This window comes from Liolophura sinensis, chromosome 7 (genome assembly GCF_032854445.1).
Source record: "Liolophura sinensis isolate JHLJ2023 chromosome 7, CUHK_Ljap_v2, whole genome shotgun sequence".
Lineage (NCBI taxonomy): Eukaryota > Metazoa > Mollusca > Polyplacophora > Chitonida > Chitonidae > Liolophura > Liolophura sinensis.
The window spans coordinates 43977568-43998116 of record NC_088301.1 but is presented as its reverse complement, the minus strand read 5'-3'; the positions used below and the strand labels follow the sequence as shown (position 1 = coordinate 43998116).

Here is a 20549-nt window from a genome sequence, read left to right as displayed (position 1 = left end):
CGTTGACATAAAAAGTTTGAAAAACCGACGTACAATTTGCATAATAAGAAAATTGTGACAATATCCACAACGAAAGACAATGCGACCACTTGAAGCTGTACAGGCCTATACGCATCACCGAAACTCAGCAAGATCAAACACGAGAGAACAAATTTACGTGCCACTTTTACCACCGCCATCTTTTTTGTAACACCGTGACACTATTAACTCAATGGTAGAGGGCATGTAATTGTCAAGTAAGCTTGGCACTGAGCCGCCAATTAATGAAGAAGTATGGAAGCCGGATGAGGACATCTCGCCCAGCTGTCCACAGAACAAGGACGGAGCAAATCGCGGGCACGGTACTGTTCTCGTGCGGTGGGCGGCAGGACAGAGAGCCAGGGGACGATCACGTTAAATAGGTTTACACTTGCTTTGAAACATCAGAAACGTCTGATGTATGGTGGGAAAAGATATTCCAAACGCTGTTGTGTTGAAATAGAGTTTTAAAAAAATGACAACAACGTGGAGTTTTATAAGAGGACAGCAATGTCTTTGATAGTAAATGTTTTTAATTGTTGATTGGAAATATAAAAATAGTCAATGTGTTCTTAAATCAAAGTAACAATGATTAGTTGTTTTTAAATACGGGACTTCGGTTTTCAAGGCGTGGCGAGTTCTTGTAGGAGTCGTTTACATTAGATTTCCCATGATTCAGTTCACAATTTCCACACTAGAAGTTGGCATATTTCTCCACAAGGTGGCGTGAGCTCCTACAGATGGTGTAACATGTGTAATGTTCATGTAATGGAGACTAGCTATAGAGGGGTTGCATGTGGCATCACCACTGGTAGAACAACAGCCAGTCGGCTTTTAACAGTCCTTTTAAAATGGGCTGGTATAGCCGCTGTATTCCAGTATGGTTGCCAGAAGTAGGTCATGCAAGCCCTCTATAGGGCAGTTGCATACTTCTATGCAATGGACTTCTGCAGAAAGTCATCTTCACTTTAAAGTCGTGATAGAAAATAGTTCCCCTTACGGATAAATGATGTTTACTGTATATAATACTTCTATAAAACAGTAATTAACAAATTTATAAACAAAACCGGTAATATTATAAACATGCACCCTTACTACTCGCCCCTGTAATCTTTTGAAACCTTAATTCAGTTGTAATGCAAATGAGCAATTTGCACCAACCAATCCAAATGAATTTTTAAACATTCACAAGCAGTGTTACTACAGAGTCTGACAAAGTATGTCCCACCCGTAAATGAAAGACCAGTGTACGTATGCACCCCTATGTGCTACACAATATAATGTCCAAAGACCTGTTCCAGACAGGTCTCTAAAGCTGTTGATCTAGAAAACTTTGGCTAGTCGGTAAACTGACGCAGTAATATAAACAATTTGGAGCTCAGCCAGTGCTACACAGATGTTATAAGATGTGCTATATTACTCAGATTAATGTATCCTTTTTAATATTTTTTAAAACTCACTTTAACAATATATACAGGGCTAACTGAATATGAATAAATAATAAATCTGGGCACTAATCCTATAACCTATTTGTTCAAGTTTAGTTATAATCTACACGCCCAATGCAAGTATTTGTGTAGGTCATGACATATATACATAGCATCTGAGCAAGTGATTTAATGCATATTCATTCCCTTAATGATAAGTTTAGGTAAAACTTTGCATGCTGGTAACGTCTAATTCATTATGCTAATTAATGTGTTTTGTAGAAGTGGGATTGATTACTTTCCCCCAAGTTTAAAGTCTCCTATTATGCCCTAACGGAAGAGAATGCCACACTACACATGCACCAATTCTTTTCAAACAAAAATTTCTTTTTTTTTTTATCCTGCCCCTAGCATATTATGTGGTGAGATTAGATCAGTTCGTCAGTTTGTTCGTCCGTTTTATCCTCAATGCAACTACTGACGACTTCAGGTTTCAATGGATTTTCATGAAATTTTAACCTGAGTAAACTGCGTCAGATTAGATTGATTGTATTTCGTGAATAATAGTTCAAGTAAGTATCTTTTGTCAATAGCATGAGCAATGTTAACATACACTTCATTACAAAATAAATTTTAACAAATCCGAATCAAATTTAAAGGATACATTAAATGTTGTTTTTTTTTAAATTTCCTAATATGCTGTTTAGGATATGTCCCAGCATATTAAAGTTTCAAAACTTCTCAGCTTTCTTCATGGGGCGTGAAAATGAAGTTAAAATACAGTGTTCATTTATAAGGCCTGAGCATCCAGTATATAATTTAGTAATTAAGCCTTATACGGCATCCATATATGACTGTTTTGTCACTGACTGGGTAAGCCAAAGCTAATTATTGGCCACGGAATGTTTGGAACTGAGTAAACAGCACTATAGACTTCAACATTCCCAGTGTTTGACAAGGGCAGGTAACTGCATCAGGCGTTTAAATGGAGCGCGCTCTGACGTTGGTTTGGGGCCAACCTTGGGAGCGCGTATCTTTTGCTAAACATAACGTCAGAGCAGTCTCGTCTCGGACTAGTATTGAAATATTCTACTTAGAGATCCAGGCTTGATCGCCATGTCCATTGCGTCAAAGTTATTGTCTCGCAGATCGGTTTGCAGCGTAACACTTATGCCCAATGGGGCAGTGACGACGTATCGACTCCGACCTATCCTTCTCGGTCAGATCGCGCGCTTTTCCTGCGAGGCACGGTCCCCAGATCCCGGGTCACATGTGCAGGCCAACAGGGCAGCTCGTTTCGAGTTGGCTGTGGCCTACAGGGCTTTAGAGAGGTATAAGCTGCACGAAGGTGTTTGCAACCATTTGTCCTTGATGTGCCCTGCCGCCTCCGGTCGTGGACAAGTTATGTTAATTATCCCACACGGCCAACACTGGAGTCAAGTAAGTCAGCGAAATTGGGGACAACTTTTACCCTGGATTTTACATTGACTTTTTTTTCTTAAACTTTATATTTTTTAAAATTATTTTCCTATATCCAATTGCAATTTTCGGACAGAATTCTACATGTATGCTTCACACAATGCGGCGCCGTCAACGTCATTGGCGAAAGGACTTCTTAGATATATCACTAGTCATGTGGCTGCATACATTAGTCGAATTTAATAAATTTGCTACGGTGACCCGTTAGTGTCATTCGAAACGTGACACTATGCCTCGATCTGAGATATTAGACTCAGCATCCCAGGAAGCATATGTTCGTCAGATCAAAGATGTCGAATATCGCAGATTGAGGCTGGAAAGGTTTTCCCCGCGGTGGAAAGGTTTTCTCCGCATTGCAAACCTTTTCTCTGCGGTGCAAACCCTTTTCTCCGCGGTGGACAGCTTTTCACCGCATTGCAAACTTTTCCTCCGGAGTAGAAAGGTTCTCTCTGTGGGGCGAACTTGTTCTCTGCAGTGTAAACTTTTTCTCTGCCGTGTAAACGTTTTTTCCGCGGTGAAAATTTTTCATCGCGGTGGAAACTCACATGATACTTAGCCTCGATCTGAGATATTAAACTCATCATCGCAGGAAAGCATATGCTAGTCAGATCAAATATGTCAAATATCTCATATCGAGGGTAAGTGTCACGTGAGTTTCCACCGCGATGAAAACATTTTCACCTCGGAGAAAACGTTTACACGGCAGAGAAAAAATTTACACCGCAGAGAAAACGTTCGCCCCGCAGAGAAAACCTTTCTACCGCGGAGAAAAGGTTTGCAATGCGGTGAAAACCTGTCCACCGCGGAGAAAAGCTTTACACCGCGGTGTAAACCTTTCCCCCGCAGAGAAAACGTTCACACCGCAGAGAAAACCTTTCCACCGCGGAGAAAAGGTTTAAACCGCAGAAAAAAGTTTACACCGCAAAGAAAAGGTTTACACAGCAGAGTAAACCTTTCCAGAGTACACCTTGGGGAAAATGTTTTCACCGAAGAGAAAACGTTTACACAGCGGAGAAATGTCCAAGATATGGTGTCTGCTTTAATTCCATTTTCCATATACTTAAAAGTCTTTGATTGTTCAATAAGTTTTCATTAGAAAAATCTTGAAGCACAGTAAATCAATAGAAAATATTAAAAGTTTCGAATGGCATTAACAAACCACTGCAATTTGCGGACGGCTATAGCTGTCGGCCTTGTATCTTTTCGGTGGTTATGTTTCCTTTTCTTCCAGCTTTATACTGTGACTTTAGACAGATTTCCAAATGTCTCAAAGTGGGAATTTCGGACTCACGATACCATGCATATAGTGTTTTTAGTTCTTTTTTTTTGTTATCTTTGTACAAGTTTCCACAACTGCAATTTTCGGCTGCACTTCCACATTCCTCAAGGACTCTACTTGATAGCTCACATTTTTCAAGTGATGGGCCGCATGTTCAAAATAGCCAACTTTCCTTGTTTCGTTCGCGGCATTAAGTCGGGAGGTTTGTCAGTAATATGGCGAAGGTCAGTAATTACATCGGGCACTGCGGTTTTCTTCACTTCATATATCAATGGAAAAATCGTAATTACAGTGTTAAACATAAATCAAATTCAATCAATCGATACTCCTCGTAGTGGTGGCGCCGTCTACATTATTTGTGAATACCATACTCCTGTTGTTTTGTTGTTGTTTTCTTTGGCTGTCCAGGTTTCAGCCAGTACCATTTTCGTACAGGTTTCATCAGCTGTATGGTACTTCCTCCCATATTCCACACAAAAAGGACACCGTAAAACTAGGTCAGCGACGACATTGTAATAGTTTGAAAATGGTTACTGATGAAACGAGTTTTTCTTTTTCAGTTTTACGATACGTCCTTTACAATTGTATCTTATGTATTTAGCAACATCATGCGTTACCGGCAGATGGATGATGTTGAGCATTGTTGACTACTTTTCACGAAATAAAAAGATTCTCACCAATAAAAAGTCTTAATTTCTCATTTTATTAGTTCTCTATTTCATCCCCCAGAGAAATGTATATATATATATATATATATATATATATATATATATATATATATATATATATATATATATATATATATATCCTATACTAAATTAAAACTTGCGCTCATGGATGTTAAGTTACTAAGTTCTGGTTTCAGGTGTTTTATGACCGTTTTTAGCCACTCTTGGCAGTTAACCTGCAAGCTGCATGTGCCCACACATTTTACATTCAAATCCTTTCAACTAGGGGCAGTTTGCATCTCATTCTAAATTTTGTGATTAATAAAAAAATATTGACGAAAAAACACCTTTTCAATTATGGATAATTGTATATTCAGTCAAGGGCGTGAACATATCAATTTTTTTTTTAAACTCTAACAATTATAAGCAGTATAAAGTGATTACGGAAATTTTTCTAAAAATGTATTGATATATCTTTGGCCTATCTCACCCTTACGTAATTAAAGATGAACACTGAGAGGTTAGGGCAAGGAAACATGACTGGTTGGACCGGTGTCCGTATAATAAGTGTCCAGTCTGGTGGGGTGGGGTGTCAAGTCTGGTGCCTTCGGCATGACACTTCAGTGGCGGAAGCACTTAAAGGCATGGACTCGCCCTGCCACAAGAAAAGACAATATATACTTTCATACACCTTATCATTCCTCGTCGTCATATGACTGATAAACCCCCCATACAAACATACATGTATATATACACACATATGCATCAAACAGTTTTGTCATGGGTTTCCCCGGGATATGCCCGGTTTCCTCCCACCATAATGCTGGCCGCCGTCGTATAAGTGAAATATTCTCGAGTAAGTCTTAAAACACCAATCAAATAAATAAATAAATTAAACAGTTTTGACATATCTTCTGTCGGGGTCCGATCAACTAGCACCCAGTAGGAATCTTGCTACTTTTCTATATGTTTTTGGATCCCGAGATTAACATATGAATGCATCAGTAAAGTCTAACAAATTCCTGTAGAATGTGAATTCCTTTGGCGTGGCATATGAAAAAGTCCATAGTGTTGGGTTCCGTTCGCTCGGTAAGGTGAAGGTTAACATTTTCCCGGACTTTTTTTCAACCCGGTTAATCGCATTGTATTAACACTTGGCATATGGCAAGTTACAGAATGAGTTCGAATCTCCGTCCATCTCGACCAGGCATATATACCCTAAAACCCATGTGCTTTGATTACAGTGTTCTTATAAGCCTGAAGTATATTATTATTATTTTTTTTTTTTTAGAAAAAGTGTCACAGGTCAGTATCAGTATGTGTGGTAAATCTGTTTGATTTTGTAGTTATTTATTTGAATGACGTTTAACGCCGTGCGGAGGAACTTTTCATTTATTTTTGTTTTGCCAGACATGGCGCTAAAACATATAGGGCCAGAGATGTATCTTACCCATGCAAACCCTTGTTGCGTCTACTGTAGAGATAATTCACCATTGTTACCCTACCCCTCTGTAAAAACTTAGTGGTAAGAATCATTTCTTGACGTTCCCTTGGGAGCGAGGGCAATGTTTCTTTGTATGTCTTCATTGTTCAAAGCTCTAACATTTAATAAGGATTGGGTCTTCGAAATCAGGCATTTCGCTGGATGGATAGCCGAGCTTTTTATGTCTTCCTTGTGTACTAACCACCTTTTATCGCGTGAAGTGAAAATTTCTCATTATTGTTAAATGCCATCACTAAACGATAATGGGCAAAAGGGAACGACAAATATGTCAAGTATACCCGGGACAGGTTTCACCAAATTTAAGCCCTTTTGCCTAAGCGACTTAATATATATACTGTACTATGCTGTCGAGTATAACTTCATGTTGGACTTCAACAAAATAATACCGACTTAAGCAATTTACTGAACTTGGGAAGTTCTGTGAAACAGGGCCGTGAATTAAGTGTAAGGGAAAATACGGCAATAAGAGGGTTATAAAATTCTAACAAATTCCAACGGAAACTTTTTGAACAGGTTACGAGGTCTTCTCTCCTTGGTGTGGATGAGCATGGCCAAGTGGTTGAGGGCAATGGTCAAGCCGAAACATCAGCTGTTTCCATCCATCTTGGACTCCATTTGTGCAATCAAGACGCACGCTGCGTCATGCATGCCCACACGCCATACGCGACTTCTTTAGGTATATATCGGTAATCCTTTCACTTTGGCGACTTTTGAAGAAATCGGTGTGTGAATGGTCTCGTTGGTTCTCTATTGGCATAATTAGATTCACCACGTCATTTTTCAACTGATATTCTGTCAAATCATTTGGTTTAAAAACAAGGTAATTTTTAATGCGTAACCTCTTCTGCCTAAAGTAATTCGGATCTACCAGTAAGTTGTAGTATACTGTTGTTCATGCCTGCATACATGCCTTGCGATGACATTTTGTAGGCAAAATCGCACCCTACATTATTCATGCATTGGAGCGAGAAAACGGTATCAAATTAAAATTCTTAGTTTGGTTCTTATCTTTAACATTAAACTTTCTTCGTCCTTTTTTTTTTCATTCTCTGACTTCTATGACAAACTGCCGGCCCCAATAGCTAAGTTGGTAGAGCGACCGCTTCGTCAGATGGCAGATCCAGGGTCAATCCTGGGTCGGATCACACCCAAGACCTTAAAAGAGGAAGTTGATACTTGTCGTTCAGCATTAAGGCGACAGTGCAACATGGTTGATCCGTGTCAGTATATAATGGCTTGGGCGGTCGGTATGTCGTCGCAGTGAAACAGCACTAGATAAAAGAGCAGTGGAAATCCGTCCTGCAACAAGGAGGCACATTAAATGCACTTTACGAACTCGTTCGTCATCATATGACTGAAAAATTATTATGTGCGACGTTAAACCCCAAGAACTCACTCACTCACTCACTGGCAAGTACCATGTAACTTTCAGTGCAGTATGTTAATATTAACGAATTACTCTAAAATAATGATTGCTGGCAGGTCTCCTTAAGGATCCCAGTCTTCTGATGTGTCATCAGATAAGCACTCGTTTCCACAACCGGGTGGCGTACGACCCGGGCTACCAGGGCATGGCCTACGAGGTGGAGGAGGGGCGCCGCCTAGCGTCCGTGTTAGGCTCAAAGGATATACTGATGATGTGCAACCACGGTATCATCACCTCCGGCCGCTCCGTCGCTATGGCCTTTGATCTTATGTACTACCTGGAACGCGCCTGTATGTTTCAGGTGAGAATAATTAGCAATTTCCAGACGTTTAATACAAGAAGCCAGGCTGGTCTGGTCAAGACAACATTAATACTGTGTGTAAATTATTAAAGGGAATTTATCTGAGTTATATTTGCTGATAAAACTGATCTTGATATAATAAACCTTTTCCAACAAACCTCCCACGTGTGAATAAAATTTATGTCTTTAACTTTTTCAAATGTTCACCTTGTGTTGTTCTAAGAAAATGTTGAAGGCATTTCATTGCTTTGATTAAAATATATATATATTTTTTGTGATGCTAAGTATTGAACTCTCAAACATGAATTATTCCCATATATAAAGATTAAGGTGAAAAATTAAACTGCATCCCAAAATAAACGTGTTTAAAGGTTGAAAAAAAAACAAATTACTGTCATGCCTGTTGTATGCTGTGTATCAAACATACAAGAAAAATCATTTGTGTTCCAGATGATCGCCATGGCAACCGGAAAACAGCTTAACACAATTCCAGATGACATGGTCAAATACAACTGTGAAGTATTCAAAGGAGATGAAGAGGACTATGCCAACAAGCATTTCAATGCCATGAAGGACATTATACTAAACGACAGCCCAGATGTGAAGAACTGATGAATTCTACTAGGTGATCTGGTCTTCAGTGGTGGTAACCCAAATGATCTAAATCAAGATACTGTCTCAAAAACAAGAGTTAACTAAATTACACACTAAAAAAATAATCTGTTAATTAATTCTGCTGTCTTAGTGTCTGCTATTTTAACACAATATTCTGTCTTATATTGTTATATTCTGTAATATTCAACATAATATCCTGTAAGTCTAATAGAATCTTTATGTTGAATTAATAGAATATGTGTGTTATATTTAACAGAACCATCTGCTGCAATAGCAGAATACATTCTAGCATAACTCAGATTTCTGTTAAAATTAACAGATTAATTTTCTGAGTGTAATAATGCACATCTTTTATGAAACTTGATCTGTAATGTATACCTTGTTTTTTTTACCATGGTCTAAATTTCTTATCTTCTATCCATACATGCATATATTTTACACATGTTGTGATTTCAACAAGCTAAGCCATAAGTTGACTCTGTTAGAAGGTGTTCAGTGTCCACTGCATGTGAACATAGGATAGTATGACCACAGATAAAGTGTAAGGACGTCCTTGGATGGGAAAAAATAAACAAACAAAATAAACAATGCGAAGTTTATCATTTATCAGTCAATTCTTGTGAACTTTGTCTTTATTTCACAAGTGCAAATTATTCAAATGGTATCAACTTGATTTTGTTCTTCGTTTGAACACAATCCTGTACAATGATATGGCAATCACTGGCATCACAGGTAAGTTCCTTTCCAACATAATATGTAATTACATCATATTAACATTTGACCATTACAATTGAAAAATTTTTCAAATAGAAATTTCCCTTCCAAAGTAATATGTAATAACATCATTTTCACATTTGATCATTACAATTGAAAAATTTTCCACAACCTCCCCCCCACCCCCAAAAAAAAAAACATGGGTATCACTGATCTCCAGATATAATGTAATAAGAAAATTGACATTTTAACCATGACTTAGATGGGATATTATATGTAACACCATTTTAACACCTAATTACATCCCACATATGACAAAACTACCTGCAATTCACTGTAAGATGAATACCTCCATGAAGTGCATAAAAGAAAAAGGCAGCTAGAATTTAAGAATATCCTCTAAGCATAACATGATTCCCCTAATATATCTACATGTGTACCGGATTGCCAGGCTAAAATCCCCTGAATGGATAGTATTGATAATACACTATCTACATGTACTTACTTGTAAAACATATGTGAGCCTTCAAGAAATAGTGCATCTTATATCTTACATCTGCTTCAACACTTCACATCACAAATACGCCGAATTATATTTTACAACAAATAAAAGACACACCTGATTTTATGATATCTCTCACCATAGGACACGTTTGCCAGGAGATACCTGTACTTTACATTCAATTACAAGGAATGTCTCAGGCCAACATCCTTTGTAATCAGCTTATTGGACCCATGAAAATTCAGGTCAACATCAAAATGATAATTGCATACAATGGTAACTGATTAATAGTAAATTACGTCTCCTACAAAAAAAAACCCAACCTATTTGCATACAGAGTAATTTATTATGGCAAACCAAATATGAAATATATGCATGAATCAATGCCAGTTAAAGAAATATAAGACATTTAGTACATGTGTCCATAAATAACACTATAGTGAATGTTTGCATCATTGCCAAAGAATGTATCATCTTGATTGTGCCAAATTTAATTGCTTTGTCATTATCATGGGTAGAGAACACAAATATTACTCCAAGTTGAGGAGCTATTTTGTCTTTATTCCTCTTAAATATCAAATATGAAAAGATATTTGCAAAATATATCAATAAACAAAATTTGCATGCCAATTTCATGTATTAATTCAGAATGAACTCAAAATACACAAAAACTTTCCACTTCTGTTAGGGTATAAAATGACTTAGTATAGCAGAAAGCAGGAAATCAGCAGTCTTGCTCATGAGAAAGATTTTTTTCCTTTTATTCAAGTCAGCTGGGCATTATCTTTCGCAACAAGTCCAGGTTTTGAAATGCAAGTATTATTTGTTGTAACCCAAGCTTCATGGCTGATTTTTCCCCCCCAGATATAATGTATATCACCTTAACCCTTGGAATACTCGTTACTTAGTGTGTGAGGAAAAAAAAAAGCTCTCTTGGCCTATTTTCAACAATGTTACGATGTTCCTCGTTTTTAAACGTCATGGCTTTAAGTACTAAATGTACAATATCAGCTTTAACTCTGAACTGAAAGGTTACACCTATCTTGACGAGCACATCACATCAGCCAGTATATATCATGAAACCTTGATGTTCTCCACAATACCACAATACATTTAGACAATCACATAGTAAATAAAGATGGATACATGTCTTTGCATAAAAATTTCATTTTTACCCAATTCTGTAAGTTAAATATGATGAAAGACATCAATACTGTCCAAAAAACATCAACATTCAATCATTTAAACATAGCTAATATGAAAATCACATCAATGCTGCATTCATAGCACAACAATGTATTTCTGATGTATTTCAACTGCTTTTCTACATGAGCAAATTAAGTTGTATTACATGTTGCATATATGTACTCAATTCATTGGGCACAACATTATTACATCATTATACATACGATTAACTCATTTTCAAAATAACATGTTTGTTTCTTTTTTAAAATACCCAAAGTACACAATTGCTTTTTTGTTAGCACAATTCTATCAACTAACACTAATGCACAATGGACAACAGGTGTTACATATCAGGAATAGTATCTGGCCAAATGCCATATTTTACAGTCCACCTGCATGGTACAGTTTCTGGATAACTCGCACAACAATTACCTCAAACAGCACATATAATTTAATATGCGCAAAAAAACATTTACATGAAAAATTCAAGAAAATGCCATTTGTTTTTCACACAACATCTGAATATATGTACTTCCAAAATGGGTGCCGTGGAGGACATTGAGATCTACAACAAGATATCCACAGGAGCTTCGGGCCTATACCATCAGGGCTATGTGGCATGGGATGAGCGATGGTGGACTAGACATGATCTGGGACTGTTTCTAGGGCATCTATGCTAGACCTCTTCACTGAAACATTCTGAAAGAGAAAAAAAAGAACAGGTTATGGTAATCCATGTTTTCAGTGAATTTAAAACTGTTCAAACATTCAAACTGCATGGATGGATCTTGCAATAACTACAGAATGCACTAAAGCCTTGGGTTGTATTATTTTGCAATAATCCCATTCCAAACCTGGAGTCATGCCAACCTGGAAATCATGTCAAATAAGGCTGATGAGTTTGGAACACAAAAATATTTTGTTTTACAAAAAGAGACATGAAAATGGATCATGGAGAAAACTCATCAATGCCAAGCAAACAGTGACTCCAGCAAGAAAGATGCAAGAGCCAGAAACTAGCTTTTAAGTAACAAACATTTAAAGTGTTCTTAATTCTTGTATATAGCCCAAGTTTTGACTTTGTGAAGTTTAATTCCATTGCCATCTCTATAAAAAAAATTATGCCAAACTATTGGCAGTTTTGTAATTTGGGGTTGAGGCTGATTGACAAACTTAACAAAATCCATCATATTCATGCATTTGAAATGCCCAATCGACACCTGGCTACTGTGGCCCATTTTCACATTCAAGACTTTGTTCCAAGATTGTCCCCAGCTAAACTTATGAACATAATAAAGGTTACTAAGAGTATGTCTCTCATGATATTTAGAACACTGACATGATCCCAAGAAATTCTATCGGCTTTTCCCCAAAATGGTCCCCATTCTGCAAATGTGGGATGTCTGGTAAGTCACGTTCCCCAATAAAGACAAAAATAAAGCCAGTCTTATCATATTCGTTTCTTTATTTCTTTGTAATACACAATACATAAATCATTCTAGAATATTTATGTAATACAAAGTTTGTGAATATTTCCATAATCACTGAATACTATGGCACCTTTATCGAACATTACATCATTGATAACAGTAGTAGCTTGGTCAAAGGTCAACGTCTTCATCATTCACCCACACAGCACACAAGGTAGTAGACAAAGGACAACAATAGCCATACCTGATTTAACAAGAATTATCAATAGCTACTGAACTAGACAGATATTTGAATATTTTCCTCCACAAAGATAGAAAATTGCCTCCATTGACGATGTTGATCAGAATTACTTATTGGACATAAGGAAAGAATGCTGAAAGGAGAAGAAAACATAAAAATGATGCCAAAATCTGAAGAAAGAGCATGAAACTGTTTGCAAAGATGATCTTTAATATTTCCATGGATGTTTTCTTTCAGGAGAAAGTGGTATTTGGGGCCCCTTGGTATTTTTCATTTTTTCATAATAATGTTCTCAACAAGGATGTGATGCATGTCTAATAAATTTATTTCAATGTAAATTTGTTGTTTATATCCAAACACATGCATTTAATCTCAATTATGATAATATTTAAGAATGCATTAAAAAAATAAATATGATAAAAATTTTAGCTGAAAAGTCCAAATTCTAGAGCAAATATATTTATTAAACATGTGTTACATCCTCATTTACAAAATTATTGCACAATGACAAAATATGCCAAGAGGTGGTCCAAAATATCCACCATACAAAATATATTTTCAAGTGTCTTTTCTCTTCAAAGAAAAATCAAAAAAAAATATTAAAGACCACATTTACAGCTAACTTTTCGTAATCTTTCATCTGAAATTTATGTAATTTTTGTGTTTTCTCCACCTTAAAAGCGCTGCCTCATTTCACTGAGAAATTAACTATACGGTTTAATAACATTAGTGAAGTGTCTTAAAAAATGAAATTTTGCTGAATGGACATCAACAGAATTTGAGAGAATAGTGTTAATTGAAGCCACAAGTCCATGGCAGTACCCTAATTCCTCAATCTTTTCGCATGTGACTGAGAAGCTTTCATTGCAATTTACACAGATTTTTAATTTGATTTTGGAGACAAAACTACATTGGTTGGATTGGCCAGTTAAAGCTTCACAGAAAGTATAATTTTGTCAATCAAAACAGAATAATGCCTTCAGAATATGCTCGAATAAATACCTTGCAAACAAGCGAGAGATTGAGGAATTACTTTTTCCTGATGTACGGTATACATTGTGCCAAAGTAGAGGAGGCAAAACAACACACATTATCTTGATCCTCATCATTTAACCCTTTGGTTCATCAACAGAACCACTAACAATTTTCAGACAACTATGAAATGCTATTTTATCAGTTGGAAAGAATTATTACAAACCAGTATCTTACGTAAAGACTGTCACTTTCACTGTGATCCCTTATAATGTCAAGTATGAGTATCAAACTGCAATCTTCTCAATGCAATAACATTCTAGAGAAAGATTTGGTAATATATGTATATATTTACAGAATCATGTTTGAATGAAAATGCAAATTTTCAAAATGTAACACTCAAAAGTATTTTAACCTAACTCACCTTGCACTGCAAGATGCAACTCCCAATCCTTAAAAGTTTCAACAGGTGAAGGAAACTATTAAAACTAGAACATTAGTTCCCTTCCTTTAGAAAACTGTATATGTGGTATATCAGCACTGAAGAATAACAATGATAACCAGCACTCACATGTACTACAGGTGAGAAACAAATGATTAACCTAACCCCACATGTATACATGCATGTTTGCCTGGAACTCTGAAATAAAGTGAAAAAAAAAAACAAAAAAAAAAACAAGTTTTAACCATTTAGCTCTGTCCCCATTTGCAGTGTTTACAACTTTATATTTGTTTCTGGAATAAAAACTGTTTCATCAACCTATAAAGAAACAAGATTAAATCTCTTCAAGTGAATACAAAAATGGTGTAGAGAGCCTTTGAGCCACACAAATAGGTGTAAGTGTAAATCAGGCCTAAAACATACATTTAAAACATTAAATTTTCTATAGCACTACACAGTGGGGAAGAAAATAGAAAAAAAAACATAATTCCTGCCATTCAATAATGTAATAATGCATGTGTATATTTCAAAATGAAAAGACAGAAACATATCAGTCCATATTTGATCAAGCCCAGTAATACAGAATGGCTCATATACTGATTACTGTTGACTGGTACCATAAATACATATATGTATTAATACGGAGGTATACCTATGAAAAGCACATCAACCTCAATATCCTGAGAAAACCTTTATAGTATTAAAACGACATTAAAGACGAGGGTATGAATAAAGGTCACATCCATGTAGACATGCCTAGTTTATAAGCAGAGAGTCAATGTTCATGCTGCACTGGCTAGTATACCTGTACACCAACAAGAGCTCTAATCATTCAAATGTTGAATAACGACTGCTAGGTTAATGATGGCCTCTGATGATGAAAACTTGTTAACAAACACAACATCTTGAAACATATCACACAAAAAGTTTCCTCAGGGTGACAAACCCATCCAGTCCCGTTGTGACTGATCCTATAGAATGTCTGGCACAGCATCACAATAGATCCCCTTTCTAACGGGGGGCTGGCACACAAAGTTTGCACAAGGCCACTGCATAGAATAAGAATACAGATCTATCAGAGCTCATTCAATTGCACAGTCTGACGTCTCAACAGATGACCATGTTGCAGATCCTTGCTCTGAAATACAAATCCTTGATTGGAAGGTCAATGCTGAAGGTCATAAAGGTCACCAGCCTGAAGGAATGGACCACAGTCCACCAAAATATGGTCAATGCTGGTAAACAGGGGTTATTCGTACAAACTATCCTGCATACAGTGTAGGCTTGACCCCCTCTGCTTCCTTGGGCCCTAGAGGATAGCAGAAAAAAGGACACAGTCAGTCTTGTGTTTGTAAGAGCTCGATGTGTTGTTCAGTTGGATAAATGGGGTGAAAGTGACAGCAAACAAAACGAACAAATGAAAAATAAGCACACACTATCTGTTGACTATTCATGCAAAATTAACCACTTTTTTTAAGGACAGGGAAAGGTAGTTGAAAGACTTGAGTGATACACACACAGCAAAGCTCTTGTAGATTATTCATTCTGCTAGAAATAAATGCTTATATATAGCGGAAATGTCAACACAGAAGATGATGTGAATTACAGTTTGAATTCCAGAGAGAATATAATCAAAAGAACCCCAAGAGCATACATACCTTTCTTCATATAGACTTTTTATGTTCCTATCTTAAATGGCCTTCTAAGTTTCCTTACACAAACTAACACTTTCCATCAAGAGATGGTCAGATGGTTGACAAGGTAAACATTTCCAGGATAAAAATTCTGTCCTGGAGGTCAGGTGACTTGGTTGTCAAGTTGTTGATGACAGTACATGGAAGTACAGTCAAGTCAAAAAACTAAATTTATCTTAGACCAAAATGTTTTATTCATTTAAGATCACAGTGTATTTATTCACTATCAGTGTTGCTGGAATTAAACACGACTTCAGTTAGCTAAGTCCTTAGAACTGAAAGCCAGACACTTCAAATCTTGTTAAGAACCAATATTTTTCTGGGTCTTGAAGCAATGTCTATGTACAAGGAGTCAAATGGTTGACTCAAGACAGTATCACCCAAGAAAGAGTCATTTATGTGTTAAATCCACACAGGAACACAGCAACTTACAAGCCACACACGGCAATACTAGGAAACCGTTTCCGTAACAACAACCATTAATACACCTCTCTATAACACAGCACGACATCCATTAACTGTGGATCAATCCTGTATACTAACATGCTTATATTGTTATCTGATTCCCTGAAGAATTACTTCATTTACTGACACTTCAACAGTTAACTATGTATGGGCTGAATCCTCTAAAAACTGATTTATGGGTAGAATAAAGCTGAATATTGACAACCACTGGTAACATTGATTTAGTTGGTTTCACATTTTACCATGGTTACAAAGGAAAAGAACGGATATGGTTTTTCTAATCATTACAACACACTGACCTTCCTTTCCATACTAAGCACTGATGTTAACACCATTTATTACTTGTACTCATGTAGTGCAGTACACAAAACTTCCACACAGAAATACAGATCCTCCAAAAAACTATTCTGAGAATTTGGTATTATAACATACAAATTTGTCCAGGAGTGGTGTATAATTTGCCATAAGGTGGTCTCAAATTGATCTCAAATTTTTCCTGAAGTGGTCTCACACTTGTCCTGAAGTGGTCTCAAAATTTTCCTGACGTGGTCTCACATTTGTCCCGAAGTGGTCTCAAAATTTTCCTGAAGTGGTTTCACATTTGTCCTGAAGTGGTCTCAAAATTTTCCTGAAGTGGTCTCACATTTGTCCTAAAGTGGTCTCAAAATTTTCCTGATGTGGTCTCACATTTGTTCTGAAGTGGTCTCAAAATTTTCCTGACATGCTCTCACATTTGTCCCGAAGTGGTCTCAAAATTTTCCTGACATGGTCTCACATTTGTCCTGAGGTGGTCTCAAAATTTTCCTGACATGGTCTCACATTTGCCCTGAAGTGGTCTCAAATTTTTCCTGAAGTGGTCTCACACTTGTCCTGAAGTGGTCTCAAAATTTTCCTGACATGGTCTCACATTTGTCCTAAAGTGGTCTCAAAATTTTCCTGATGTGGTCTCACATTTGTCCTGAAGTGGTCTCAAAATTTTCCTGACATGCTCTCACATTTGTCCTGAAGTGGTCTCAAAATTTTCCTGACGTGGTCTCACATTTGTCCTGAAGTGGTCTCAAAATTTTCCTGAAGTGGTCTCACATTTGTCCTGAAGTGGTCTGTGTTGTCCGCCAATTCGCTTTAAGTGGGCCAGAATCACCAAGGAAAAGTTCTACTTACACAGATGCTATGCCCCTGACAAAAGCAGTATGAAAAGGATAGAAGGAGAATCTAATCTATATCTAAATGCCTTCCAGTATAGATTATAGCAAATGGGGGCAAAAAAATTCTCTATCTATTTGAACACATGGTCGAATAATGTACCTTAATTCCTCAACCTTTACACAGTAATGACGAAAATTAACCACCAGAGATTATTCTGGTTACAAGTTTACTGACCTACAGAGTTACATTCTCTTTTTTTTTTGTCCACAGAAAATTTAAAGGATGCACGAACAAGACTCAATGTTGCCTTTGAGTCTACACACACTGACAGTAATCTCGCACATACTGTCTATATACATGACATGTCCCTTTTCTGAATGCCCTTAGAGTAGCTTTTAGCAAGGCTACATTAAGCTCAGATCTGATAAGCTTTGCAATAGAAATTTAGTGGTAATGTAATCTGTTAAGGTAGTTTAAAGAATGAGAAATTCACCTTAATAATGTCATATTTTATTAGTACTTATTGTGGTATACATGTGCTATTATTCCTGGCAAATCAATGAGGAAGCAAGAACACTGCGTAGTAGAGCATGTGAAGCAAAATCACACCTAAATCACCTTAATAAGATATTTCTCATTGTAGAATTAGTTCACTGCCAGTGGTTCCACATTTAACATAGATATATATACAGTTCAATGAGATATACACGTGTAAAAGAGACATAATACCTCATCATTAAAGTATATATTCACAATATTATCTTGAACATAGGCTTCACTCAGTGCATCAGTCATGCAAGTGCATTTACACGATAAAACAATACAAAAGATACAATATAATTCAAGCACTGTACAGCAGATATATAGTAAGCAAGTTTTTCTGAAAGAGAAAAGAGAATGGGACAGACAAAACAATGTTAAATAAAAATAAATGGAGGTGATAATCAAAATGTAATCTATGTGTTTTTCAATTAACATGTTAATGTAAATATGATCTGTCAAAAATTCTACAATTTATAGACCATACTTGATTATTTAATGCCCACTCAAGAAGCATCCTCTTCCATGATGGTGATCACTTTTCGGGGTGGAGAAAACCAGTGTACCCAGGTAAAACCACTGAGCTTTGGCATATCACTGATTGACTTTCCCATTTAGTTTTGTATTCATATTTTTGAAAGTCCTGTTTTTTCTTTTATTTATGTAAACCACCGTATAAGTGTTGTCGACAGCCACTTTTTCTCCCTGACCTCTTATATTCCCTAATCTAGAAATTCTGTGACCAATGTCAGCAATAAACCTGCACCTTCTGAGCCATGTGTTGAATCACATCATATCCCTGCCTCTGAGTAATGGGGTACCCATAAAACTCCTTCCCGTCTGTATCAAGGCGGTTTAAAGCTGCGAACTGATATGATCTTTCTTTTATTACATCACTATTATTGCTGTACATGTGCTCATAAAACATATATGAAGTACACACGCACTGCAACGTCACAGGAGAAAACGATGCGTTCCACAGTCATGACTATCTGTGTAGCTTTTCCTTGAGTCTCCCATTGTTGTACTTAAAACTATTCACTATCCCAGTGTTCCACATAGGCAGTCACTCTGTGTTAAATGAGCCCTTGCATAACACATCTGGTGAACGGCATCATAAGATTGTGCACTGTGCAATGACAGCAGTGTACAGTGAAGATAGTCATGCAGTGCTAAATGTCAGATGTATCATCTGTTGCCTCATGGTGATAACACTTTTTTAACTCAATACATTTATATATTAGAATGTTTTTTAACCCCATACTACAGGATTTTTCACTTGTATCACTACATGAATGATTATCAAAATGTACAAGAAAGTACACCAATGTTATTGTTTCATATAACATTTCAGAATCTTGTTTAGTCAGTTGGCAAAAAACTAATATGCAGACTATGGTTCCTTATGAGTACATTTAGGTACTTTGGGTCAGTCTGAGTGGGCAGTGGGCCAATATGAGAGCCTTTGGCATTTCAGAGTAAAGAACCTTTCTTTCCATTGCCTTAAATACATTATATATCTGTCTAATTCTAGCTAAAAAAAACAGCTTTTATCAGGATTATAGTAGCCTGTTTTTACCTTGCTAGTTGCCAGATGACATTTGTCAACTACAAAAAAGACAAAAAAGCGCCAAACGGCCCAATCCAGTTCAATCATTTTAAAATCATTCAATTCACTGAATATGAAGATCTGTATTCTCCCCTGTGAATGCATTCCACGATGATAAATCCATACACAGGTGTGTCAATGCCTTCACAATGTACATACATGCCAACACTGCCTGTCAATACCTTGATCAGGGTTGCCACACATATTTGAAAGCAAAAACAATTTTTCATGACCAAATCTGATAATAATTCTGTGTTCTGAGATACAAAATAACAAAAAATCTGAAGACTGATATTGTACAATGACACAATGTAGCTCAGATGTTTCACCATAAGACTGGAATATTAAAGGACAAGACAGCATCTGGCTAAAACATATTTCAATCGAAAGCAGGATAGTCAAGCTTTCAAAAAAGTATCATAATTTATTGTTTGAATGAGATTTCACTGAATAACATGAAAAACAAAATGACAACTGGCCGATGTGAATAGAGGAAGCCATCTTAGAAATTTTATTCAATCAAACACGTTGCTATAAGACTGAGAGGCCTAAGCTGTGACGGAGCCTTTACCCATTCACTCCATGAGGTGACATATGATAACACAGAACTACTACATAAGACATTATTTTGGGATTGTTTACAATGATTTAGTTACATGTAACCGAAGGGCCATTTCACACAGTGTTGTAGGGCAGGTCTTTATCATTTACAGACCACCACAAATGTAAAATCAGTTGATTTACAAGCCGTGTAGTATCACAGCTGGTTTCAACGATGGTATCACAAATTCTGTCTGATTGCAGGATACCATTTTCACCCAAACTGCATTCATGTCCCCAGCAGACTGTAGGCCTACTTAGACACGCTGTTCAAACTGTAGAAATGCGTATT

The 20549-nt window shown here is 36.7% G+C and overlaps 2 protein-coding genes across 6 annotated transcripts in view; one reads left to right on the top strand and one right to left on the bottom strand.

Moving 5' to 3' along the window:
• The first annotated feature begins 2561 nt into the window (after positions 1 to 2561).
• LOC135470944 (putative aldolase class 2 protein CC_1201) lies at positions 2562 to 9194 on the top strand. Its single transcript, XM_064749994.1, has 4 exons — positions 2562 to 2885; positions 6889 to 7051; positions 7858 to 8102; positions 8553 to 9194. The coding sequence occupies exons 1-4, from the start codon at positions 2562 to 2564 to the stop codon at positions 8712 to 8714; spliced, it is 894 nt and encodes a 297-aa protein (XP_064606064.1). The 3' UTR covers positions 8715 to 9194.
• A 125-nt stretch (positions 9195 to 9319) lies between these two features.
• The window catches only part of LOC135471155 (6-phosphofructo-2-kinase/fructose-2,6-bisphosphatase-like), a 67978-nt gene continuing 56748 nt past the window's right edge, over positions 9320 to 20549 (bottom strand). For 3 of the 5 annotated variants that reach the window (XR_010444415.1, XM_064750248.1, XM_064750246.1), the window contains one exon: positions 9320 to 11817. Coding sequence is in view for 3 of the 5 variants with exons in the window: in XM_064750248.1 (XP_064606318.1) it covers positions 11758 to 11817 (60 nt within the window). In the remaining 2 variants the exon portion in view is untranslated. Of the gene's footprint in view, positions 11818 to 12565; positions 15513 to 20549 lie in introns of those variants that run through there. The other 2 variants (XR_010444416.1, XM_064750247.1) reach the window with 1 other exon arrangement.

Excerpts from the sequence above, each read along its gene's own strand:
- LOC135470944 (XM_064749994.1), top strand. The coding sequence starts at position 2,562 with ATGTCCATTGCGTCAAAGTTATTGTCTCGCAGATCGGTTTGCAGCGTA. Across the intron at positions 2,886-6,888 it reads ACGGCCAACACTGGAGTCAA|GTTACGAGGTCTTCTCTCCT; the intron begins GTAAGTCAGCGA and ends CTTTTTGAACAG. Across the intron at positions 7,052-7,857 it reads GCCATACGCGACTTCTTTAG|GTCTCCTTAAGGATCCCAGT; the intron begins GTATATATCGGT and ends GATTGCTGGCAG.